Genomic DNA, 19,899 nt, shown 5'->3' on the forward strand with positions numbered 1-19,899 from the left:
TGTCGGAGTGTTAAAAACAGCTTGAAATTCTCAATTACCATCATAACCCTGCTACCCCTTCGGCGCCAGCTCAAGGCTGGAGCTGAACAAGAACTCCCTGATAACGACTGTGTTGAGTCTGTTCCTTCCCATTCCCTACAAGGCCACCTGGGTTGGCTGGAAGACTGTTTACTTAGCCTGGCAGGGCGAAGGACACTGTCTCAGCTGAACTATGGACACGCACACACATACATATACTGATACTGATAAGCACTCACTGACGCATCACCCTCCCTACCCCGGATCCAACGCCACCTCCAACGCTTACCTCCCCCATGATGTGGACATCGGGTCAGCTGGAGGCGCAGTCGAAGATTGCAGCGGTCCCAGATCAGATGTACACACTGGAACTCTTTCCCATGTTGCTTGTCTGTGTTTATTGTGTTATGGTGTGTTGATACCTGTGCATTCCTGTATTATCCTTTTGTGTTACACATTTCAATGTTTTTTTCCTCGCTACCTGGCCTGACCTGTCTCCCCAATGTGATGTTTGTATTGTATGTACGGTCGGCAAGGTCTGTCATCTCGGTTGTGGGCAAAAGACCTGCAACTGACAAATAAAGGCTATCTCATCTCTCATCAGATGTTTGCCGTCAGGACGCTCTCGATGGTGCAGGAGTAGAAGTTCTTGAGCACCTTCAGTGGCAGATGGAAGTCTCTAAGTCTTCTGAGGAAGAAGAGACGCTGACGGGCTTTCTTAACCAGGGTGTTGATGTGGCAGGACCATGACAGGTCCTGAGTGATGTGGACACCCAGGTATCGGAAACTGTCCACTCTCTCCATTGGCGTGCCACTGATGATGAGGGGTTTGTAATTCCTCGCCTGCTTTGTAGTGAAGTCCATGATCAGCTCCTTAGTCTTGCTGATGTTTAGGAGGAGGTTATTCTCCTGGCACCAGGTCTCCAGGTTCCTAATCTCCTCCAGGTAGGCCGTCTCGATGTTGTTGGAGATCAGGCCCACAACAGCAGTGTCGTCAGCAAACTTGACAATGGAGGTGGTGTCTGATGAAAAAACTGAAGGGTAATTGCAAGCTGTTGCTTGCACCATACAAGGCAGCGCTGGTGAGGCTGCGGGGAAGTCCCAGCTACTTACGAAGAAAGCCACTAATCTTCCTTTCAAGGGATTCCAAGGTAGTTATTGGAACTGTATAGACAAGCAGAGGCCACAGGTTTCGGGGCATGATGGAATGCTGGTAGATCCAGGCTTTAAATCTTCCAGGCAGGCCGGACTTGTGCACCTTAGTGAACCACGCTCCTAGCTCCTCATTTGCCTTCTGAATGGCAGCAGAGTCTTTCAGGCTGGAGTCAAAGAGTTTCCCCCAGTGTTAGTGACATGTCACTTTAACCTGCTGCTAAATGAAAACAAAACATTTATGTCTATGATTCAAAGGCAGCTTTGCTTCCTGTGCTGCTGCTGCTGTGCTCCTGGATGATGCACATATGGATTTGAATGCTTCTCAAATTAAAGCATTGCCCAGTTTGAATCACAGTTCAGTCACTACTCTGATAAATTCTTGCTGTGGCCACAGTTTCATCATCACTTTGTAAAGAGGGAACTTCATCTGACACATTTTCACATCTTTGAAGTGGAAATGATGCTTTGAAGGAAACACAGAATGGATTTTCTGCCACAAAAGAAACAGCAGCAGACTGAGGAAGTTGGAATGTTACATTTCAGACACTTCGATAAGTCTTCACATATCTCGCGCCAAAACTTCTGAACTGGTGGACAGAACCAAAGAGCGTGGATGTAATTGTCCGGTGAATTGGTTTGGCAGTGTGAGCAGTTGTTGGTAGACGTAAAGCCCATCTTGAACATCCGATGACCTGTATAGTGCACTCTATGTAATATTTTGTATTGAATTAATTGAAGACTGGGATTTCTAATTAGATGAAAGGTTTTATCTGAGACCAGAAGTTTAGGTCTAAGTTAACTGATAAATCCGCTTCCCATTTTGCAACAGGAAGTGATATTGATTCATCTGTTTTAGAAAGCATTCTGTATATTTTGGATAGTAATTTGGGGGTTTTAAGAGTTAGAAATTGAACCACACTTGGTGGTGTTTGTAGTTCAACTTGACCCGGATTAAATTTCTTTTTTACTATGGATTTAATTTGTTGATATTCTAAAAAGCTTTTCTTGTTGATCCCATATTTAGCCTAGCGTTGTTTCTGCTTAGCTCACACTCTGCTCTGCTCTGTATGGATGTATTCAGCTAATGCTAGCTATTGCTGAGATGGCATGAAAGGACAAATTAGTTAGTATTCAGCTGGTTTATTTAATTCAGGAGGAGCAGATGGACGTCTTGCTGGTGTGGTAGAGGCAAAGCTTGTGTGGTCCTTTCTGCGAGTGTGAGCTGTGAATTTTCTGTGACCCGGAGGACTGTGTTTGCCGCACTCTACTGGCGGCCTTGACCCTTTTCCTCCCACCTGTCCCTTTGAACTCTCAGGAGCCGTGAGTACTGATATTCGCATGTGCCTTCCAAAATCAGTAAATAAATTCAGCAATACATGCCTGAGAAGAGCACACGTGATCATGACATGACATGTGATTTAAAAGGGGCGGAGTTGGAGCCATAATAATGTGGCTTCTATTTATTCCAAGCAAGTGCATGTATAAAAGAAAACAGCCTACATGTCATTATTATTTCAGCTGTGGACTGTGAAGACTAATAAAGGCTCTCCATTCACTTAAAACAGCCAGATCTAAAGTGTGGTGAAATTAATGTGATCTTATAGGCAGGATTACTGTCATATAGATGAGACAGAAACAGACTGCAGGCTGTCTGACACATATCAGCAGAGAGAGGGCGCCACAGTACTCTCTAGTTTCTACTTTCAATAGAAATGTAGAAATGTTGTTCTACCTTGTTCTAATCTGCTGCTGAGTTTCTTTCACACTGCTGGAAACACAGAACACACACCAAGAATATCTGTTCAACCAATCACATTCATTTCACTTTGATCTGCCACGAACTGCAGCGATTTCCACGTGTCCTTTTCAGGCTGCGGGACGGTAAGCTTTACCCATTCAATGGATCCAGTTTAAAGTTTCACAGCTCTAATGTGCAGCCGTGTTATATCCCCCAGTAGGATACTATTTTTTCCCTTGTGAAATCATTTCTTGTGTTTTGTCTTTAATTAAAACTACTCATGCTGATAAAGGGGATCAAAGTGAGGAGTTTCATCCCTGCTTTAAACCCTTCCACTTCGATGGCACTGTGTCATTGACTGGAAAGCCTGAGGATGAAAAACCCATTAAAATACTGAGAGATACGGGAGGGTCCCAATGTGTGATCTTATCTAATGTATTATCAGTGGGTGACTGTTCCTCCTTTCATGGTAGTATTTTGATCCAGGGAGTTGAAATGGGTTATGTTGAAGCTCCTTTGCATTATGTACACATCAAGTCAAATTTGATTAGTGGCATCTTCTCTGTGGCAGTACGTCCCTCCCTTCCAATAAACGGGGTGCAGTTTATTATGGCAAATGATATTGCCGGTGGAAAGGTGCGACCTGTTCCTGAAGTAACGGATGATCCAAAATCAAACTTGGAAAAGCAATGACCTAGCAACATGTTTTCCATCTATTTTTCCTACTTGTGTTCTCACCAGGGCTCAAACACAGCGTAGAGCTGCAGAGATTGATCTGGCAGATTTCTTGTTGGCTGAGACTTTGGCTGCAGATGACTTGCAAACCCTGACTGAACTTAAAGGCAACTCAAAGGATGCTACTGAGAAGTGGAAGGATCTCCATCTCTCTGTTGGACTTGTAGTGTCCCTTGCACATGAGCACCCCCTGTCCGGTCATTTGGGAGTTACAAAAATGTACCATAAGATACTCAACCATTTCTTTTGGCCATTAAAGGCTGATGTGGTGAAGTTTTGTCATACTTGTAAAGCATGTCAGATTGCATGGAAGCCAAACCAGATTGTTCCTAAAGCCACTCTCCATCCTATAGCAGCACTTGGTGAGCCTTTTGAGCATGTCGTTGTGGACTGTGTTGGTCCATTGCTCAAGACAAAGAATGGTAATCGGATTTTGCTGACTGCAATGTGCACTTCGATTTGTTTTCTAGAAGCTGTTCCACTCAGAAGAATATCTGCACTTCTGGTGATTAAAGTGTTAAAAAGTTTTTCACCACTTTTGGTTTGCCAAAAGTAGTTCAGACAGACCAAGGTACCAACTTTCTGTCTAAACTTTTCAAACAGGTCATGCAGACTCTTGGGATTAAGCATGTTGTGTCAAGTGCATACAATCCTGAATCTCAAGGAACATTAGAGCACTGGCACCAGACATTCAAGGCAATGTTGCAGAAATACTACTTAGATACTGGAAAAGAGTGGGGTGACGGAGTACCACTGGTGGTGTTTGCTATTCGTGAAGCTAAGCAAGAATCATTTGGGTTCAGCTCAAATGAACTAGTGTTTGGTCATTGTGTTTGGGGACCTTTGAAGTTGCTTAAAGACCAGTTCCTGTTAACAGACAATGTAGTGAAACTAATGTTCTGGATTATGTTTCACATTTAAGCGAGCGCCTCCATAAGGCCTGGTTAGCAGCAGCAGAAGCCCTCTCCTCTGCTCAGGAGAAAATGAAGAGTTAAGAAATAAGAAAGCTGTTCCTCGATCTTTCAATCCAGGTGACAAAGATTTGATTCTTCTGCCAACTGCTAGCATTGTTTGCCCGTTTCTGTGGACCATACCTAGTGGATAATAGGGAAAATGACACTGACTATGTGATTAAAACACCAGACAGGAAGCATAGATTACGCTTGTGCCATCTCAATATGCTCAAATCTTTTAATTCTAGAACTAATTCTCTCTGTGGTCCTGCAGATAAGTCTGCTGCATCTTCATCAGAACAAATTTCGTCTCCAGAATCTCTCCTGTTAAGCTCTTCTTCAGGACTGAGGCTGGGTTTAGATGAAGATGGGCCCAAACTCTGATGCCAGCTACCAGAGTGCCAGAATGCTTAATTCTGAGCTTTAAAACTAGCAAAAAATACACCTTTAAAAACTGACATCTTGACTCCTCATTCACTATTTTAACTTTATGTTAGTCCCTCCTATCCCCTAGGCTAGCCAGGGGACGTAACAGCCGTCACCTTAGAAATAAACAGCAGCACTGAGAACGCACTGGACCCTTTACTACGAAAACACAGCTCACTGTCTTTAACAGACTCAATGTTTTTCTTCCCTGGTTTTTACGGGAATTTCTCCAAAACATGTGTATAACAAGCAGGCTTGTTCAAGCGGAACATTTCTGCTGCTGCTGAATCATTTGAGGAATTTATAGCTCTGTAAATGTATTCCTATCACTGCTCAGATACTGTGTCCACACTCATATGTGATTATTAAATGTCAGCTCCCTCCAAAATAAGAGCTTTTTCAAAAACTCCAATTGAGATAACATTATTTCATTTAGAAACTCAGTTTGTTAAAACTGTTTCTTGGAGCATGACCTTGAATAATTAAGAGAAAAAAAAACACTTCATGATGCTCAATGTTTTTAATATTTTATACCGTGACTACTCTTGGATATCCACTTCTTTACGCATGAAGTATTCACTCTGTCAAATGTGTTTGTATTGTGTCAAACATTTTGATTCTTTTTCACCCTCATGTTGTGTTCTGGTCAAATTTTGACCTGTTTACAAGTTTGATCTCTGACAAAATGATTCCATGACTTTATCCACAAAGAGGATTTCAACATATAAAATTGTATTCATTTGCATACATTTTTTTTCGTGCTTTACTTAACATTTGTTCACTCCTGGCATCCCTTGTCAAAAATGAACTATCATTAGAAATAGAAACAAGACAATAATACATGTACATAAACAGCAGTCTGCATGAGTACATAGGCATGTGGCCACTTCTATGTGCATCTGTCTGAGTGATTGCGATTGTGTGAAAGAGAACTCTTTAGAGTTCTTTCTTTTGTGTTTTTACCCTTATTTTCTCTTTCCTTCTGGCCCTTAACTTAGAATACACCAATAAAAAGGGTACAGATATCTTAAATGAGTAAATATAAACAAACCAAAGACTACCCGAATTAAGGAAGTAATCAAAACTAATTTAACTAACTAATCAAAACCAGATTACAACACCCCCTGTCTCTCTAGAGCTGTATATTTCTTGAAAATGTATGAATTTCTTTAAAATGCTTTACCTCATTTAATTTTTTCCATCAGGTCTCTTTTAGCTATTATGGCTTTGATGCATTCAGTTTCTTGTCAAAATATAACTGTTTTCCCCTCTCTGCAATTTAACTTTTGTGTCTCTCCAGTATTTATTTCTGCAAAAATGATGGTTAGAATAATTTTCGGTATCACTTTAAAATGCTGCCTTCTATCTCAGCCTAAAGCCATCCCATATCTGTATGCCATTTCTGATTCATATCCACTGGGACTTTGTATGAAGGTAAGGGTGCAAACAGGCATTTATTTGGTGTAATTATTTTTAATGAGGATTTGTTTCTGTGATAATTACATTGCTTTCCTTACTTTTCTTGGCAAGTTATGTTCTGTTTTAATATTTAATGACCCACTTTCACCCTCCCAGTAATTTGCTGTCTTGTGACCCCATGATAATGTATTATGTACAAATATAAGAGTTAGAGCAGGTTACACAAAGGCATTTCAAACCCTGATTCCAAGTTTTCCCTGTTATTTTTTGTATTTATATCAGTCATTTAATCAGAAATTTTGCGTGTCACGAGTAGAATCAAGCCACTAAGGCTACATTTACACTGCAGGTCTTAATGCTCAATACAGATTTTTCAGTCAAATCTGATTTTTTTGTCTGCTTGTTCACACTACAAATAAAATGTGACAGCAAACACGCTCTAGTGTGAACCCTCAAAGCGGCCCGCATGCGCAAAAGAAGACGTGACACACAACGCGCTCTGTTTAGACCCAGACCAAACAGTATTGTTTGACTGATGGCCATTAATATAAAGACTTGTTTCAGACTTTACGTTTCCCAATTTTTGCTTTAAGTTATAAAGTTATTTTGTTATTTACATATGGCCTAATAATTATCCTTATTGCTGATTTAGAGAGGAGCGCTGCTTCAAAGGATAGTTGCAGATTTCTGTCAGAATCTGCAGATTATACAGTACAAATAAAATGTTCACGTTTCTCCAACGTCGTCTTCCCAACAGTTTCACTCGATGGCCAGGAAGCGTTCACGATGTCTTATCGGGCGCTTCTCCGGCGCTGATAATTGACGTCTGTCTTGTGTCAGTGACGTAGAAGACAGATTTAATGCGACATGACCATTCAAACAGCAGTCGCTTTCTAAAGATCAAATCAAATCAATTTATTTATATCAGAATCAGAATACTTTATTGATCCCTGGGGGAAATAATTTTTTGTTACAGTGCTCCATTATAAACCAACATTAAGACAAGACAGACAATACACTAACTAAGAATAGTACAATATATACATATATATACATACATACATACATAAGTCACTCATAAATAAATAGCTGGAAAAGAAACATGTGTAGTTGTAGCAGTAAACAGTGTGTTAAGTGGATGCGTTGTACAGGGAGATGGCCACAGGCAGGAATGATGTCCTGTGTCGTTCAGTGGTGCTTTTCGGTAATCTCAGTCTCTCACTGAACGAGCTCCTGTGACTGACCAGCATGTCATGGAGTGGGTGGGAGGTGTTATCCAACATTGTCTTTATCTTGGACAGCATCCGCCTCTCCGACACCACCTTGAGTGAGTCCAGCTCCATCCCCACAACATTGCTGGCCTTACGGATTAGTTTATTAAGTCTGTTGGCACTTATAGCACTTTTCCCAGGATAAAAACCACAAAGTGCTTCACAGTAATATAAAAACAGAAATGCATAAAATACATTAATAATCAAGCATACAGCACAAATCTAATTAAAAGCCAATCTAAATAAATGAGTCTTAAGCTGCTTTTTAAAAGAATAACTACAATCCAGGCAACGTAATGATGGAGGGAGAGCATTCCACAACCTGGGGGCCACCGCTCTAAAAGATCTATGTCCTCTGGTCTTAAAACGAGTTCATGGGATTACCAACAGCCTTTGATTAGATGATCTCAGGCTGCAAGAGGGAGCGTGGGGTTCTAAAAGATCAGAAATGTAGGCAGTGGCATCACAATTCAAAGCTTTAAAAGTCAGTACCAAGATTTTAAAATGAATTCTAAAATGTACTGGAAGCCAGTGTAATGAATGTAACACTGGTGTAATGTGCTCTCTTTTTCGTGTCTTAGTTAAGAGCCTTGCAGCAGCGTTCGGGACTAACAAACAACCAAGAGTCCACCTTCGGCTGATTAGAGTGAATCGACTCTTTACAGGTGCACACCTGACAGACGTCCTCCAGATGTTGTTGGTCTTTTATTTTTATTTCTCAACCACACCTTCGACTTTCACATGCCTACACATATCTCAAAGTCTCATAACACAATTACCTACCTACAGGTGGCTTCCACATTAGCATCTGCTGTACACTGTTCTTTCTACAGCAAAAAATTAAACTTCAAATCTGAGCAAGCACGCTGCTACAGGAATATTCAGAGAAACCCCTGGATCCCCCCACTGAAATGACCGCTGCAGCACCGGGCAAACCTCCACCATGTGAAAATAGATTTAAGAGCAACAGGACTTAGTGCCGCCGAATCTTTGATTTTATTTATTTTTTGCTGTGTTTTACTTACATCTATTTGAAACAGTGAGTGTAAAAACAAAACAGTATTTTATTTTATATGCTGGAATATGCAGAAAATAGATTTAAATGTTAAGAAAATTTCTTTGGTGATTAACAGTCAACAGTCAGTTCAACAGTCAACAGTCAGACTGTTTCTCTTTCTTGGACAAGTAATTAGTAACTAATTACATTTTTCAAGTAACTTGACCAACACTGATGGGCAACTTTGACATGCAGAAAATCAACCCTCTCAGACCTACTTTCAGTTAAAACGTTGACATGTGTATAAATTGAGTAAAGCAGCATGTCTTAAAGCAAATTAACCCATACCTAGTATAATCAAGAAAAATCATTACATGATAGTGAGCTTAGACTTGTTGAAAATGCAGGGTTGTGAACTGAGCTTTAGTGAAACACAACATACTGATATTCAGCTTTGAGTGGAAAAAGACAGAAAAACAACATGTGGATCCTGGAATAATGGGAGCTTCCATCTTTAAAAGACTGAAGAGCAAGAAGTTTACAAGGAATCATTCAGAACAGTTTAAAACATCAACTGATTGAATTCATGAATCTGAAAACGTGTTTCTGAGCGTAAGAGACAGACATGAACAGACTGAACTATCTGTTCAACAGTCAGAGTGTTTCTCTAACAGGAGGACACTCTTTACACTCAACTCAGCACAGGGACACTGAGGAACCAGAAAAGAGGTAACCAGTGTAGCTGTACCCTAATCGAAACCCAGGATAAAGAGGTTCAGTGAATGTGGTGTTGAAGGTGTGGAGGTGGATCAGAGTGTCAGAGGAGACTCTGTAGAAGGACAGAGTGCCAGCAGGACAGTCCACATACACTGCTACTCTGTTAGAGACAGAGGAGGAGGAGGAGGAGGAGATGGGAATAAGAATTTGCTTGTTATTGTGCCAGACACAATGAGGACCACCAGCAGAGCATTCCAGACTCCAGGACTGATCATTACACCCAAACAAACAGTAATTAATATCTAGTAGCTCTCCTTTCCTTCTGATTCTTCTGTAACTCACTGATATATCAACATTTCCTCTCCACTCGACCTCCCAGTAACAGCGATCAGTCAGACCATCTCTGCACAGCAGCTGATACCAATCAAATCTGTCTGGATGATCAGGATATGACTGATACTCCTCCGCACGTGTCACCTTCCTGTTGTCGTCAGACAGTTTGAGTTCTCTGTTCACTGTGTTTGTGTCGACTGTGAGTTGACAGGAATCTGATGAGAGAACAAACACAATCCAGCTGCAGTTATTGATCCATCATCTGTTCATTGATTGACACTTTGATGATGACTCCTGACATCAGAGATGTGAATGAGTGATGTGACAGTTTGAAGATGGTTGAATGTGTGCTGCTTTGTTTTCATGAATCACATTAAAAACACACTTACACTTCCTCAGACCTGGTGTCAACCATTGTTCTCCAGCAGGCTCCACCCTGAAAGGAGGAGGGGGGTCAGACCAGCACAGTCTCTTTCAGCATGCACACATGGACATTACATGGCTCTCGTACACATACTGTTAGACACTGATAAAGGAACAGTCCAACATTTTCACAAATACACTTCGAGCTGGGCAATATGGGAACATATTTGTATATTTTAAATACAATTTTATATAAATAAAATCAGTATTTCTGTCATATTTAAATGGTTCCTTTTTTTTTTGCTGAGTGAGATGGTAAGATAGATGTTGAATTTAAAAAGCACTGAAAAACATTATGAAGTTAAATCAATAACATAGGTACAGTATAGGTGTATATATAAAGAGGTAAAATCTTATTTCATACCAGTCTCAGTTCCATATAAATATGTCTTAATGCATCATCACTCATGCAGGAAAGGAAATCCCAGAAAATGTATTCTATTCATCCGTTAATCTAGACCAGGGTTATCAAACTCATTTTACACTGTGGGCCACATACAGCCCACTTTGATCTTAAGCAGGCTAAACCACTGAAACTCCCCTTTCTGTCAGTGTAGAGAAGTCAAACATTTAACTCTTTTTCTGCATGTTAAAGATAAAGCTGCTGTGACAAAGAAAGATCTGTCAGCATGATTCTTTGGAATTAAATTGTAAGAAATAAATGTGTAGTTCTGGTAGTTCTGGTAGCATATGGCCCAGACTGTCTTTTTGTTTGTTGTTGTTGTTGTCATGGTTGTTTGTTTGTTTCTTTAACTAGTAATTTTAAAAAAAAGACTTCTATAATAGAAAATGAAAAACATAAGCTGTGAACATAATACAACACAAACTCTCGTAGAGGATACAAAGTCAGAGAGAAAAATTTTGAAATGACAAGGAGCAGGCGCATCTAGTCCGTCAGTATCGTAAAATCTTTGCTCTGCTACTAGTACACTTATTCATGTTTTGTCAGATGCTGGTAGTGCCACTCCTTTCATATAAACCATAGGTTTACTTATCAGTTTGATAACTAGCTTTGTGAGACTGCTTGTCCCCATTTCTGATGTTAATGTGAGTGAAACCAGGTCAGTAAAAGAAAATTCCTCTATGTTGCCCTTGCTTTGTAGTAGAGGGCTCAGCTCTTCTTCCTCTATCAGACATTCTCTCCATACCTGAGAGTGTCCAGTTTCCAGCCTGGATCCTTCAGTCCAGCCAAGAGCAGCTTCATTCCTGAGTCTCCTGGATGATTGTAGCTCACGTCCAGCTCTCTAAGATAGGAGGGGTTGGACTCCAGAGCTGAAGCCAGAGAATCACAGCCCTGATCTGTGATCAGACATCCTGACAGTCTGCAGACACACAAAATAGCAATACAACTGCTTTAGAGCAGCATGGGAATAGTAACTGAATTGAGCGGAGATTCCAGAGTGTGGAGAATTAAGCAGAGCAAATAAAGAGAATCCAGAGTTTAATTGGACAGGTTTCAGGCCTGACCAGGAGAGCTGAGGAGGTGAAGCTGCAGACAAGGTGGGTGTTGGATGATCAGAGGCAGATGTGAATGAGATAAACTTTGACTGTTCTACTTTTCAGGACAGGGTCGAAATGGTTTCTCCTGGTGGATCTAGGGAGTTTTGAATCACTAAATAGTGCTAAGGAGAATACTTCTGTGGGTTGAGCATCAGAGTCGGTTGTGCCCATAATCCATCCAGCCATTCGCTTCTGCTTATCCTTTTCAGGGTCGCGAGGGACGCTGGAGCCCAGCTGCCATAGGGCGAGAGGCGGTGTACACCCAGGACAGGTCGCCAGTCTGTCGCAGGGCTAACACACAGGGACAGACAACCATTCGCACTCACATTCACTCTCACATTCACGCCTATGGGCAATTTGGATTAACCAATTAACCTTAACACGGGGAGAACATGCAAACTCCACACAGAAAGACCCCGGCCTGATGGTGGAATTGAACTCAGGACCTTCTTGCTGTGCGGCAACAGTGCTAACCACCGTGCCACAGTGCTGCCCATAATTTAAAATTTTGACTCTTGTTTTGAGCTTCTGGTACTCCAGGTGCTGACATTCAGATGCCTGATTGGCACCAGATTAGTGCTACTGAGTAAGAAGTTCAGATTTTTTCTAAGCCAATTTGATCGTAGGATAAACTGTGAAGAAGATATGGGGAACACTATCCTGATTGGTGCTCTGATAGAGTAATCGCATTTGGTAGAGGTAATGTGACTTGTGTGGAGGGGCCTCGCAGTCGCTGGAAAAACAAGTCTCCAGAGACTACTTTCAGAATTTCTGAGTGGACTCACTTGTGACAAATTTTTCCTGAATTTATAATCTAGCATGGCAAAAATGAACAGAAAAAAACAAATAATTTTTGGGTCCAAAGATTTTGGGTACTCTGGCGTAATCACCTGTTATCCAGCTATCATCATCATACATCCATGTTTAATTCAAAAACATAGGAATATTTTCTCTCACTTCTTCCTCTAGAAACTCTTAGCTCACCAATCACAATATACTTCAGGATAGTTTCTTTTATTAAGTACGTCATGGTTAGATGAAATGTTCTATAAATGTATGTTTAGTCACTCTGTCCAAGCACTATAGATCCCAGACAAGCTCTTGGCTGTGTATCATGCTTATATTTCTGCTTATTTAAGGATCCCAGTATAGAGGCACACACATACAAACTGAATCAGTCACAGGTCAGATATTGGAACAAGTTCACTAATCAAGCTGTATTTCCCATTCATCATATTAATACTTTAATTGTATTTGTATAATAATAATTATGTAATAATTAAAATTATTTACCATTAGCAAAGGAATAGACAGATAAACTTTTATAGCACTCTAACATTTTAAAAACAAAAGGCTGGATTTTGACACCTTGCACCATAGTTCAGCTGTAATGTGAAGTGACAGAGTTAATCTCTTTCAGTCCCACCTCTCTTGACAGTTGTCACAGCTTCAGTGCAAAGTTTTGGATATCCTAGAACTGCATAAGCATTTCCCCCTATAACTGAACTCACAGACAAATTCCAAGTCATTACGGCAAAGTTTCACCACCAAGTTCAGTGTGCAGCAGTAGATTTGGTGCACACTAGACTTTGTGGACCAGTTATTATTAACGTATGATACTAGCCACTAGCATTAATATGTTTTAAATGGGTAGAATTTGGAAGATTTAGAGAAATGGTAATGTGCCAATACATATTTACAGATACGATTCTAAATGAGTTATCATCTAAATGATCATTTATTCATGCAATAAATGATCTCTATTGAAAAGTCAAAATCCTTACGTGAGAATTTCCAGTTTACAGAGTGTACTCTCCACTCCGGAAGACAGCAGCTTAACTCCTGAATCCCCCAGGTCATTGTTACTTAGGTCCAGCTCTCTCAGACTAGAGGGCTGGGAGGTGAGAACTGAGGACAGAGCTTCACAGCTTTTCTCAGAGAGTTTACAGCCACTCAGTCTAAATTTTATTAGGAAGAAGACAGGAAAAAGAAATACTGGTGTTAATGAGTATTCCTACCTTAGTGAGAGGTTACTAGATTTGGAAATAACAAAAGCAGTCCCTTGTGTTAAACAAGTCAGAAATGGTGCCGATTACTTTGACTTAGAAAAAAATACAAAGAAACAATAATAGCATTCATATAGTTCATATAATTACCTAAAATAGTTAAAATGTATTTTTGTAATTTTATCAAAGGTATATCACTTTATCTTACCTGAGAGTTTTCATCTCAGTTGAACTCTTCACGCCAACAGAAAGAAGCTTCACTCCTGAATCCTGTAGGTTGTTGTTACTCAGGTCTACCTCTCTCAGACTAGAGGACCGGGAGCTAAAAACTGAGGACAAATCTTCACAGCTTCTCTCTGAGAGATTACAGCTCCTTAATCTAGATTTGTAAATAAGTATTCTTGTTTAATTACTGACTGAATCCTCCATTTTATGTTAAACAAATCAAGAATTAAATTAAAATGCTTAAAATACAAATATAAAACAAAGTGTGAATGAAATCGACTTACCAACATTTTGTAATGTATTTTTTTTTTCAATTGATAGAAACACAAAAACAAAAATAAACGAATAAGCAGTATCAGTTCGTCTGACCTGAGACTTTTGAGTGTACAGTGTGGACTGTGCAGTGCACTACAGAGATGCTTCACTCCTGTATCCTGAAAGTTATTGCTACTCATGTCCAGCTCAGTCAGACTAGATGAGTTCGAACTGAAAAGTGTGGACAGATCTTCACAACTTCTTTCTGAGAGGTCACAGTCACTCAGTCTGAAAAATTAGGAAGACAAATAACACAGGTGTTAAAGCTGAATCATGCTTACTAAGGGAGCTACTAGATTTTGCAATATTTAATGCTAGTTTAGAAATAGAGCTCACTATTGTCTTAAACTCATCAAAAAAAAAATTTTAATGTGTAAAACATTAAAATATTAAATATGGGACATAAATATTTATGTAAACAGATAAACACATTACCACTTCAACTCACACAAGAACTTCTAGTTTACAGTGTGGACTCTTCAGTCCAGCAGACAGAAGCTTTATGCCTGAATCCTGCAGGTTGTTGTTACTCAGGTCCAACACCATCAGACTAGAGGACTGGCAGTTGAGAACCGAGGACAGAGCTTCACAACTTCTCTCTGTGAGATTACCATGACTCACTCTAAAAAATTATAAACAATAATTCAGTTAAATTCCATCTCATTAATACCACAACAGCTGCACTCGAAATTTTTAAGACGACAAAAAAAGTTTTTTATGCTTCATTGAAGAGTTACTTGAATTGGCAATATTTTATTCTATTTTACGACCGACTGGAGTCCTTAAAGCTTTACCATTCATAGAACTCATTCCATCAATGTTTTGACAGACTAAAACAAAAACTGTCATTTAGAAGAGCCCAGCAGCAAATGAATCATGTGGTTTGAATAGTGCTAGAGCAATATCATATTAGGGTTGACAAACAAGCAGGAGGAGCAGTGGGCAGGCGTTATCTGAGGAATTAAAACCCAACAAAGAAGCATAATAACAAACTTCAACTGTGTAAAAAGCATGTTCCAGGTAATACCAATCGTTTTGCATCATCTGAAGTGATAACCTGTGCAAAGCACACACATTGCAAGATTGTACAGAACCTGCCACTCTGTCTTGTACTATGGTTTACATCATAAAAATAAAGATATAAAGTGGTGTCATGAATGCTTTTGCAGTCCTTGTCGTTTCCTTTAATGTAAAGCTGGAGGGTAATGACTAAATGCAAGACACAGGAGACAAAAGAGCACTAAAATAAAACAGGACCTAAAGAAATCCAAAGATTAGAGATTCTTTGTACATTTGTCACACTTAAATGTTTCAGATCATCAAACAAATTTAAATATTAGAAAAAGATGACACAAGTAAACACAAAAAGCAGTTTCTAAATGCAGGTTGTACCACCCTTAGCAGCAACAAATGCAATCAAACATTTGCAAAAACTGGCAATGAGTCTTTAACAGCACTGTGGAGGAACTGTGGCCCACTCATTTAATTAAACAATATTGGTAGGCTTCCAAGCATGAACTACCTTTTTAAGGTCATGCCACAGCATCTCAAACAGATTCAGGTCAGGACTTGGACTAGGTCACTCCAAAGTTTTCATTTTGTTTTTCTTAAGCCATTTAAAGGCGGAATTGCTGCGTTTTGAATTATTGTCCTGTTACAGAACTCAGACCTTCTCCTTCAAGATGCTTTGGTACACAGCAGAATTCATGGTTCCATTTACCACAGCAAGTCTTCCAGGTCCTGTGGCAGCAAAGCAGCCTCAGATCATCACACTACCACCACCATATTTAACTGCTGGTGTGATGTTACTTTTATGAAATGCTGTGTTACTTTTACACCAGATGTAATGGAATACACACTGTCCAAAAAGTTCAACTTTTGTCTCATCAGTCCACAGAGTATTTTCACAAAAGTAGCCAGAGTTTAATGTTGTAGATTTTGACTGCTCTTAGATTTTCTTAGATTGTTTATCCAACCTAAAAAAACTAATATTTCTTTGTGGAAATCACCTTCTTAGTGTACATTGGTGACTCATACCTAGACCTAACAACATGACAAATGTAGTAGTTTACTGTAATTTATACTAAAATATAAGAATTCAAAGGCAAAACAACATGAGTGTGAAGTTCACTTAACTATTGGCAGTTCTTATTGGTTATATCTTTTATTTTTTAAGAGAGAACAAACACTTGATCTGACCTTAGAGTCCGTAGTTTACAGTGTGGACTCTTTGCTGCAAGCGACAGAAGCTTCACACCTGTGTCCTGCAGATTGTTGTCACTCAGGTCCAGTTCTTTGAGACTATAGCAGTCGGTTTTGAGAACTGGGGACAAAGCTTCACAACTTCTTTCTGAAAGGTTACAACCTCTAAGTCTAAGGAAAAACAAACAAACAAGAAGACAAAAAAAACCTGGTGATAAAGTGTATTCATGAGACAAGATCTGAGATTATCCAGTATTTCTAATAGCAGGACTGGCTGGAATTCTTACAGATATAATATTAAACAGTGACTTCTACTCCATTACTAAAAATTCAAAGGTAGCATTTTTTGGAAGAAGTCAATTTATTTAGCACATTTAATTAGCAACAATTATTACTGTTTATTGTTGTTGCTTGTTAAAAAACAAAATATGACTTGATCTGACCTGAGAGATTCCAGTTTACAATGTGGAATCTCCACTCCAAGAGACAGAAACTTCACTCCTGAATCTTGCAGGTTATTATTGTTCAGGTTCAGCTCTCTCACATTAGAGGACTGGGATCTGAGAACTGAGGACAGAGCTTCACAGCTTCTCTCGGAAAGGTTACAGCCACTCAATCTGAAAAAAAAAACAAAACCCCAAAACAAACAATGATATTACTACTGGTCACTAACTTATTCTGTTACTAGTCAACAGTAATCATAGGTTAAATATAAATATAGACTAGAACATATTCCCAGGTGTGCATGAGGTCCGCCCTGAGTTCCTGAAGGCTCTGGATGTTGTAGGGCTGTCCTGGCTGACACGCCTCTGCAATGTGGAGATCAGGGGCAGTACCCCTGGACTGGCAGACCGGGGTGGTGGTCCCTATTTTTAAGAAGGGGGACTGGAGGGTGTGTTCCAACTACAGGGGGCTCACACTCCTCAGCCTCCCTGGGAAAGTCTATGCCAGGGTGCTGGAGAGGAGAGTCCATCCGCTAGTCAAACCTTAGATACAGGAGGAAAAATGCGGTTTTCGTCCTGTTGTGGAACACTGGACCAGCTCTTTATCCTCTCGAGGATACTGGAGGGCACATGGGAGTTTTCCCATCCAGTCTACATGTGTTTTGTGGACTTGGAGAAAGCATTCGACCGTGTCCCTCGGAGTGTCCTGTGGGAAGTGCTATGGGAGTATAGGGTGTCTGGCCTATTGCTACGGGCCATTCGATCCCTATACAACCATTGCAAGAGCTTGGTACACATAAGTCGAACTCGTTCTCGGTGGGTAATGGGCTCCGCCAGGACTGCCCTTTGTCACTGATTCTGTTCATTACTTTTATGGACAGGATTTCTAGGCACAGCCAAGTGGCGGAGGGCTTTAACTTGGGTGGTCTCAGAATCTCATCTCTGCTTTTTGTGGATGATGTGGTTCTGTTGGCTTCATCGGGTGATGGCCTCCAGCTCGCACTGGAATGATTCACAGCCGAGTGTAAAGCGGCGGGAATGAGGATCAGCACCTCCAAATCTGAGGCCATGGTTCTCAGCCGGAAAAGAGTGGAGTGCCCACTCCGGGTCGGGTAGGAGTTTTGAAACCTGATAACAACGAAATGTTTGCAAAAAAACTAACATCGTGATCCTAGAGTCTGACAAAATGGCAAACATCGAGCAGCAGGCACACCATGCCCTCAACATCCTCCTTTGTTGTATTATTTGTGTCTGATACCAATAATGGTACAGGACTTTCAGCCGCGTTGCTATATCAACCCAACCACATGAAGTAATACTTATTTGTAATGGAAAACAACTAAAACTGTGTCAAGTCAAGTTGCATTGAGTCGAGCCGAGTATGTACTAATGAAAAAGGACAATGTGTGAAATATCCTCTTAAAGTCTACTAGAAGATGTGAATGCAGCATCAGGGACAATCCCTACAGTGACCATCACTGAAACCAACCAGCTGATGTACACTACAACAAAACTGATCATCCTGACCAGTAGGGATGGGTACCGGTATCCGGTGCCATTATGGCACCAGTTCTGTGCTTCGGTGCTTTTTTTTTACTGAGATGTCATACACTTTGGATTCTAGCCAATCATTTTACCTTTGCAAGCGTAGTAGGCGAGCCCAGGTACGTACATTCTTTTAGAGCAGAAATACAGATTAAACACGCCCAAGGCAAAGCAGTCAAAGTCTGGCTGTACTTCACAGCAAAAGATGCAAACTCAGCAGCCAGCAACAAGTGCTTTAAGGTGATACTGTGCAAAGGAGGTAACTCCTCGAATCTGATGAAACACCTGGCGACGCATAGCGTTTTTTTAAAAGCCGAGAAATGCACCGTACTTGATAGCTTGCTGCGAGACCTCACATTGAGCACATATACTGCGGGTGGTGCCTGTTATCGGTCCCGGAGTTAGCAACATCCCCCAAAAACCTGAAGAGCAGAGTCCTGGCCCCTAGCCCTGCCAGTGTAGCAGAAATGATGACGGATGATGATGATGGCAGCAGCAGCCGTTCTTCTCTGCGTGAGTAGCTTAATGTTGTTCGTGTGTAATTTACGCTGAGTGGGCTAACTACGTTATTAAATTAATGCATGTAAGGTGAACTAGCAAACACCGTCGTAATTACATGCGACTGTCTTCTTGTTTGATGGCAGATACTCCTTTCACCCTGGCTAAAAGGCTAAAATGACAAAAGAAAAAGTGGGAAACAGCTAAACATGAGAGGTTTTTGGATAAAGTTCGTGTTTTTTTCATTGATTAAGCACTGCTTCCAGCCAAGAGTGATACCAGAAATCCCCTATAGCTGCAGAAAAGGCTAACATTGTTATCTTTTTACAAAAAAACAGCTAAACATGAGAGTTTTTTGGACAAAGTTTGTGTTCTTCATTCTTTAAGCACCGGTTCAAGCACTGTTTAAGCACCGACACATTTCAAAAGTACTGGTTTGGTACTGGTATCGGATAAAACCTAAATGATACCCATCCCTACTGACCAGAGATGGGTAACGCATTACAAGTAACATTACAAGTAACGTGTTACAAGCAATGTTACATGTAACGTGTTACATGTAACGTGTTACTGTAACCCGATTACTTTTTTCAAGTAAGGAGTAAAGTAAGGGATTACTATTGCAATAAAGGGGATTACTGTTACTTTCCCGAAAGCACGCTGCGTTACTGCATTACTAAAACCGTGATTTTTTTGCGAGAGTGTCTCATGACAATGACGTAAGCGAGTGCAACGTTCGTGGCAAAAGCTGTGTGCAGATCAACAATGGATAATATATCGAGTGCAGGAGAGCATATGACTGTGCAGTGTTTAAAGCGTGGAAGTACTGACTTTACTTTGAGTTTGATTCCGTATAAAGTGACAAAAACATTAGTGTCCGCTGTTCACTGCATGGGAAGTAAAACTATTTTTAAAGCGAAAAAAAACCCCCCTAAACTTCAGAGCAAGCACTGAATATTAGTGATGGGACTTCTGGCTCT

The 19,899-nt window shown here is 40.4% G+C and overlaps 1 protein-coding gene across 12 annotated transcripts in view; it reads right to left on the reverse strand.

The window, feature by feature from the left end:
• Positions 1-19,899, reverse strand: part of LOC101477089 (protein NLRC3) — a 374,972-nt gene that overhangs the window by 324,301 nt on the left and 30,772 nt on the right. For 7 of the 12 annotated variants that reach the window (XM_076880842.1, XM_076880844.1, XM_076880847.1 and 4 more), the window contains 9 exons: positions 16,877-17,050; positions 16,431-16,604; positions 14,680-14,853; positions 14,286-14,459; positions 13,900-14,070; positions 13,470-13,643; positions 11,334-11,507; positions 10,152-10,198; positions 6,479-9,977 (listed from right to left, as the gene is read on the reverse strand). The exons of 2 other annotated variants lie outside the window; for them this stretch is intronic. In XM_076880842.1, coding sequence (XP_076736957.1) covers positions 9,409-9,977; positions 10,152-10,198; positions 11,334-11,507; positions 13,470-13,643; positions 13,900-14,070; positions 14,286-14,459; positions 14,680-14,853; positions 16,431-16,604; positions 16,877-17,050 — 1,831 coding nt within the window. In that variant the 3' untranslated portion in view covers positions 6,479-9,408. Of the gene's footprint in view, positions 1-6,478; positions 9,978-10,151; positions 10,199-11,333; positions 11,508-13,469; positions 13,644-13,899; positions 14,071-14,285; positions 14,460-14,679; positions 14,854-16,430; positions 16,605-16,876; positions 17,051-19,899 lie in introns of those variants that run through there. 3 more of the 12 variants (XM_076880850.1, XM_076880848.1, XM_076880849.1) reach the window with 2 other exon arrangements.

This window comes from Maylandia zebra, unplaced genomic scaffold (genome assembly GCF_041146795.1).
Source record: "Maylandia zebra isolate NMK-2024a unplaced genomic scaffold, Mzebra_GT3a scaffold01, whole genome shotgun sequence".
Classification (NCBI taxonomy): Eukaryota; Metazoa; Chordata; class Actinopteri; order Cichliformes; family Cichlidae; genus Maylandia; species Maylandia zebra.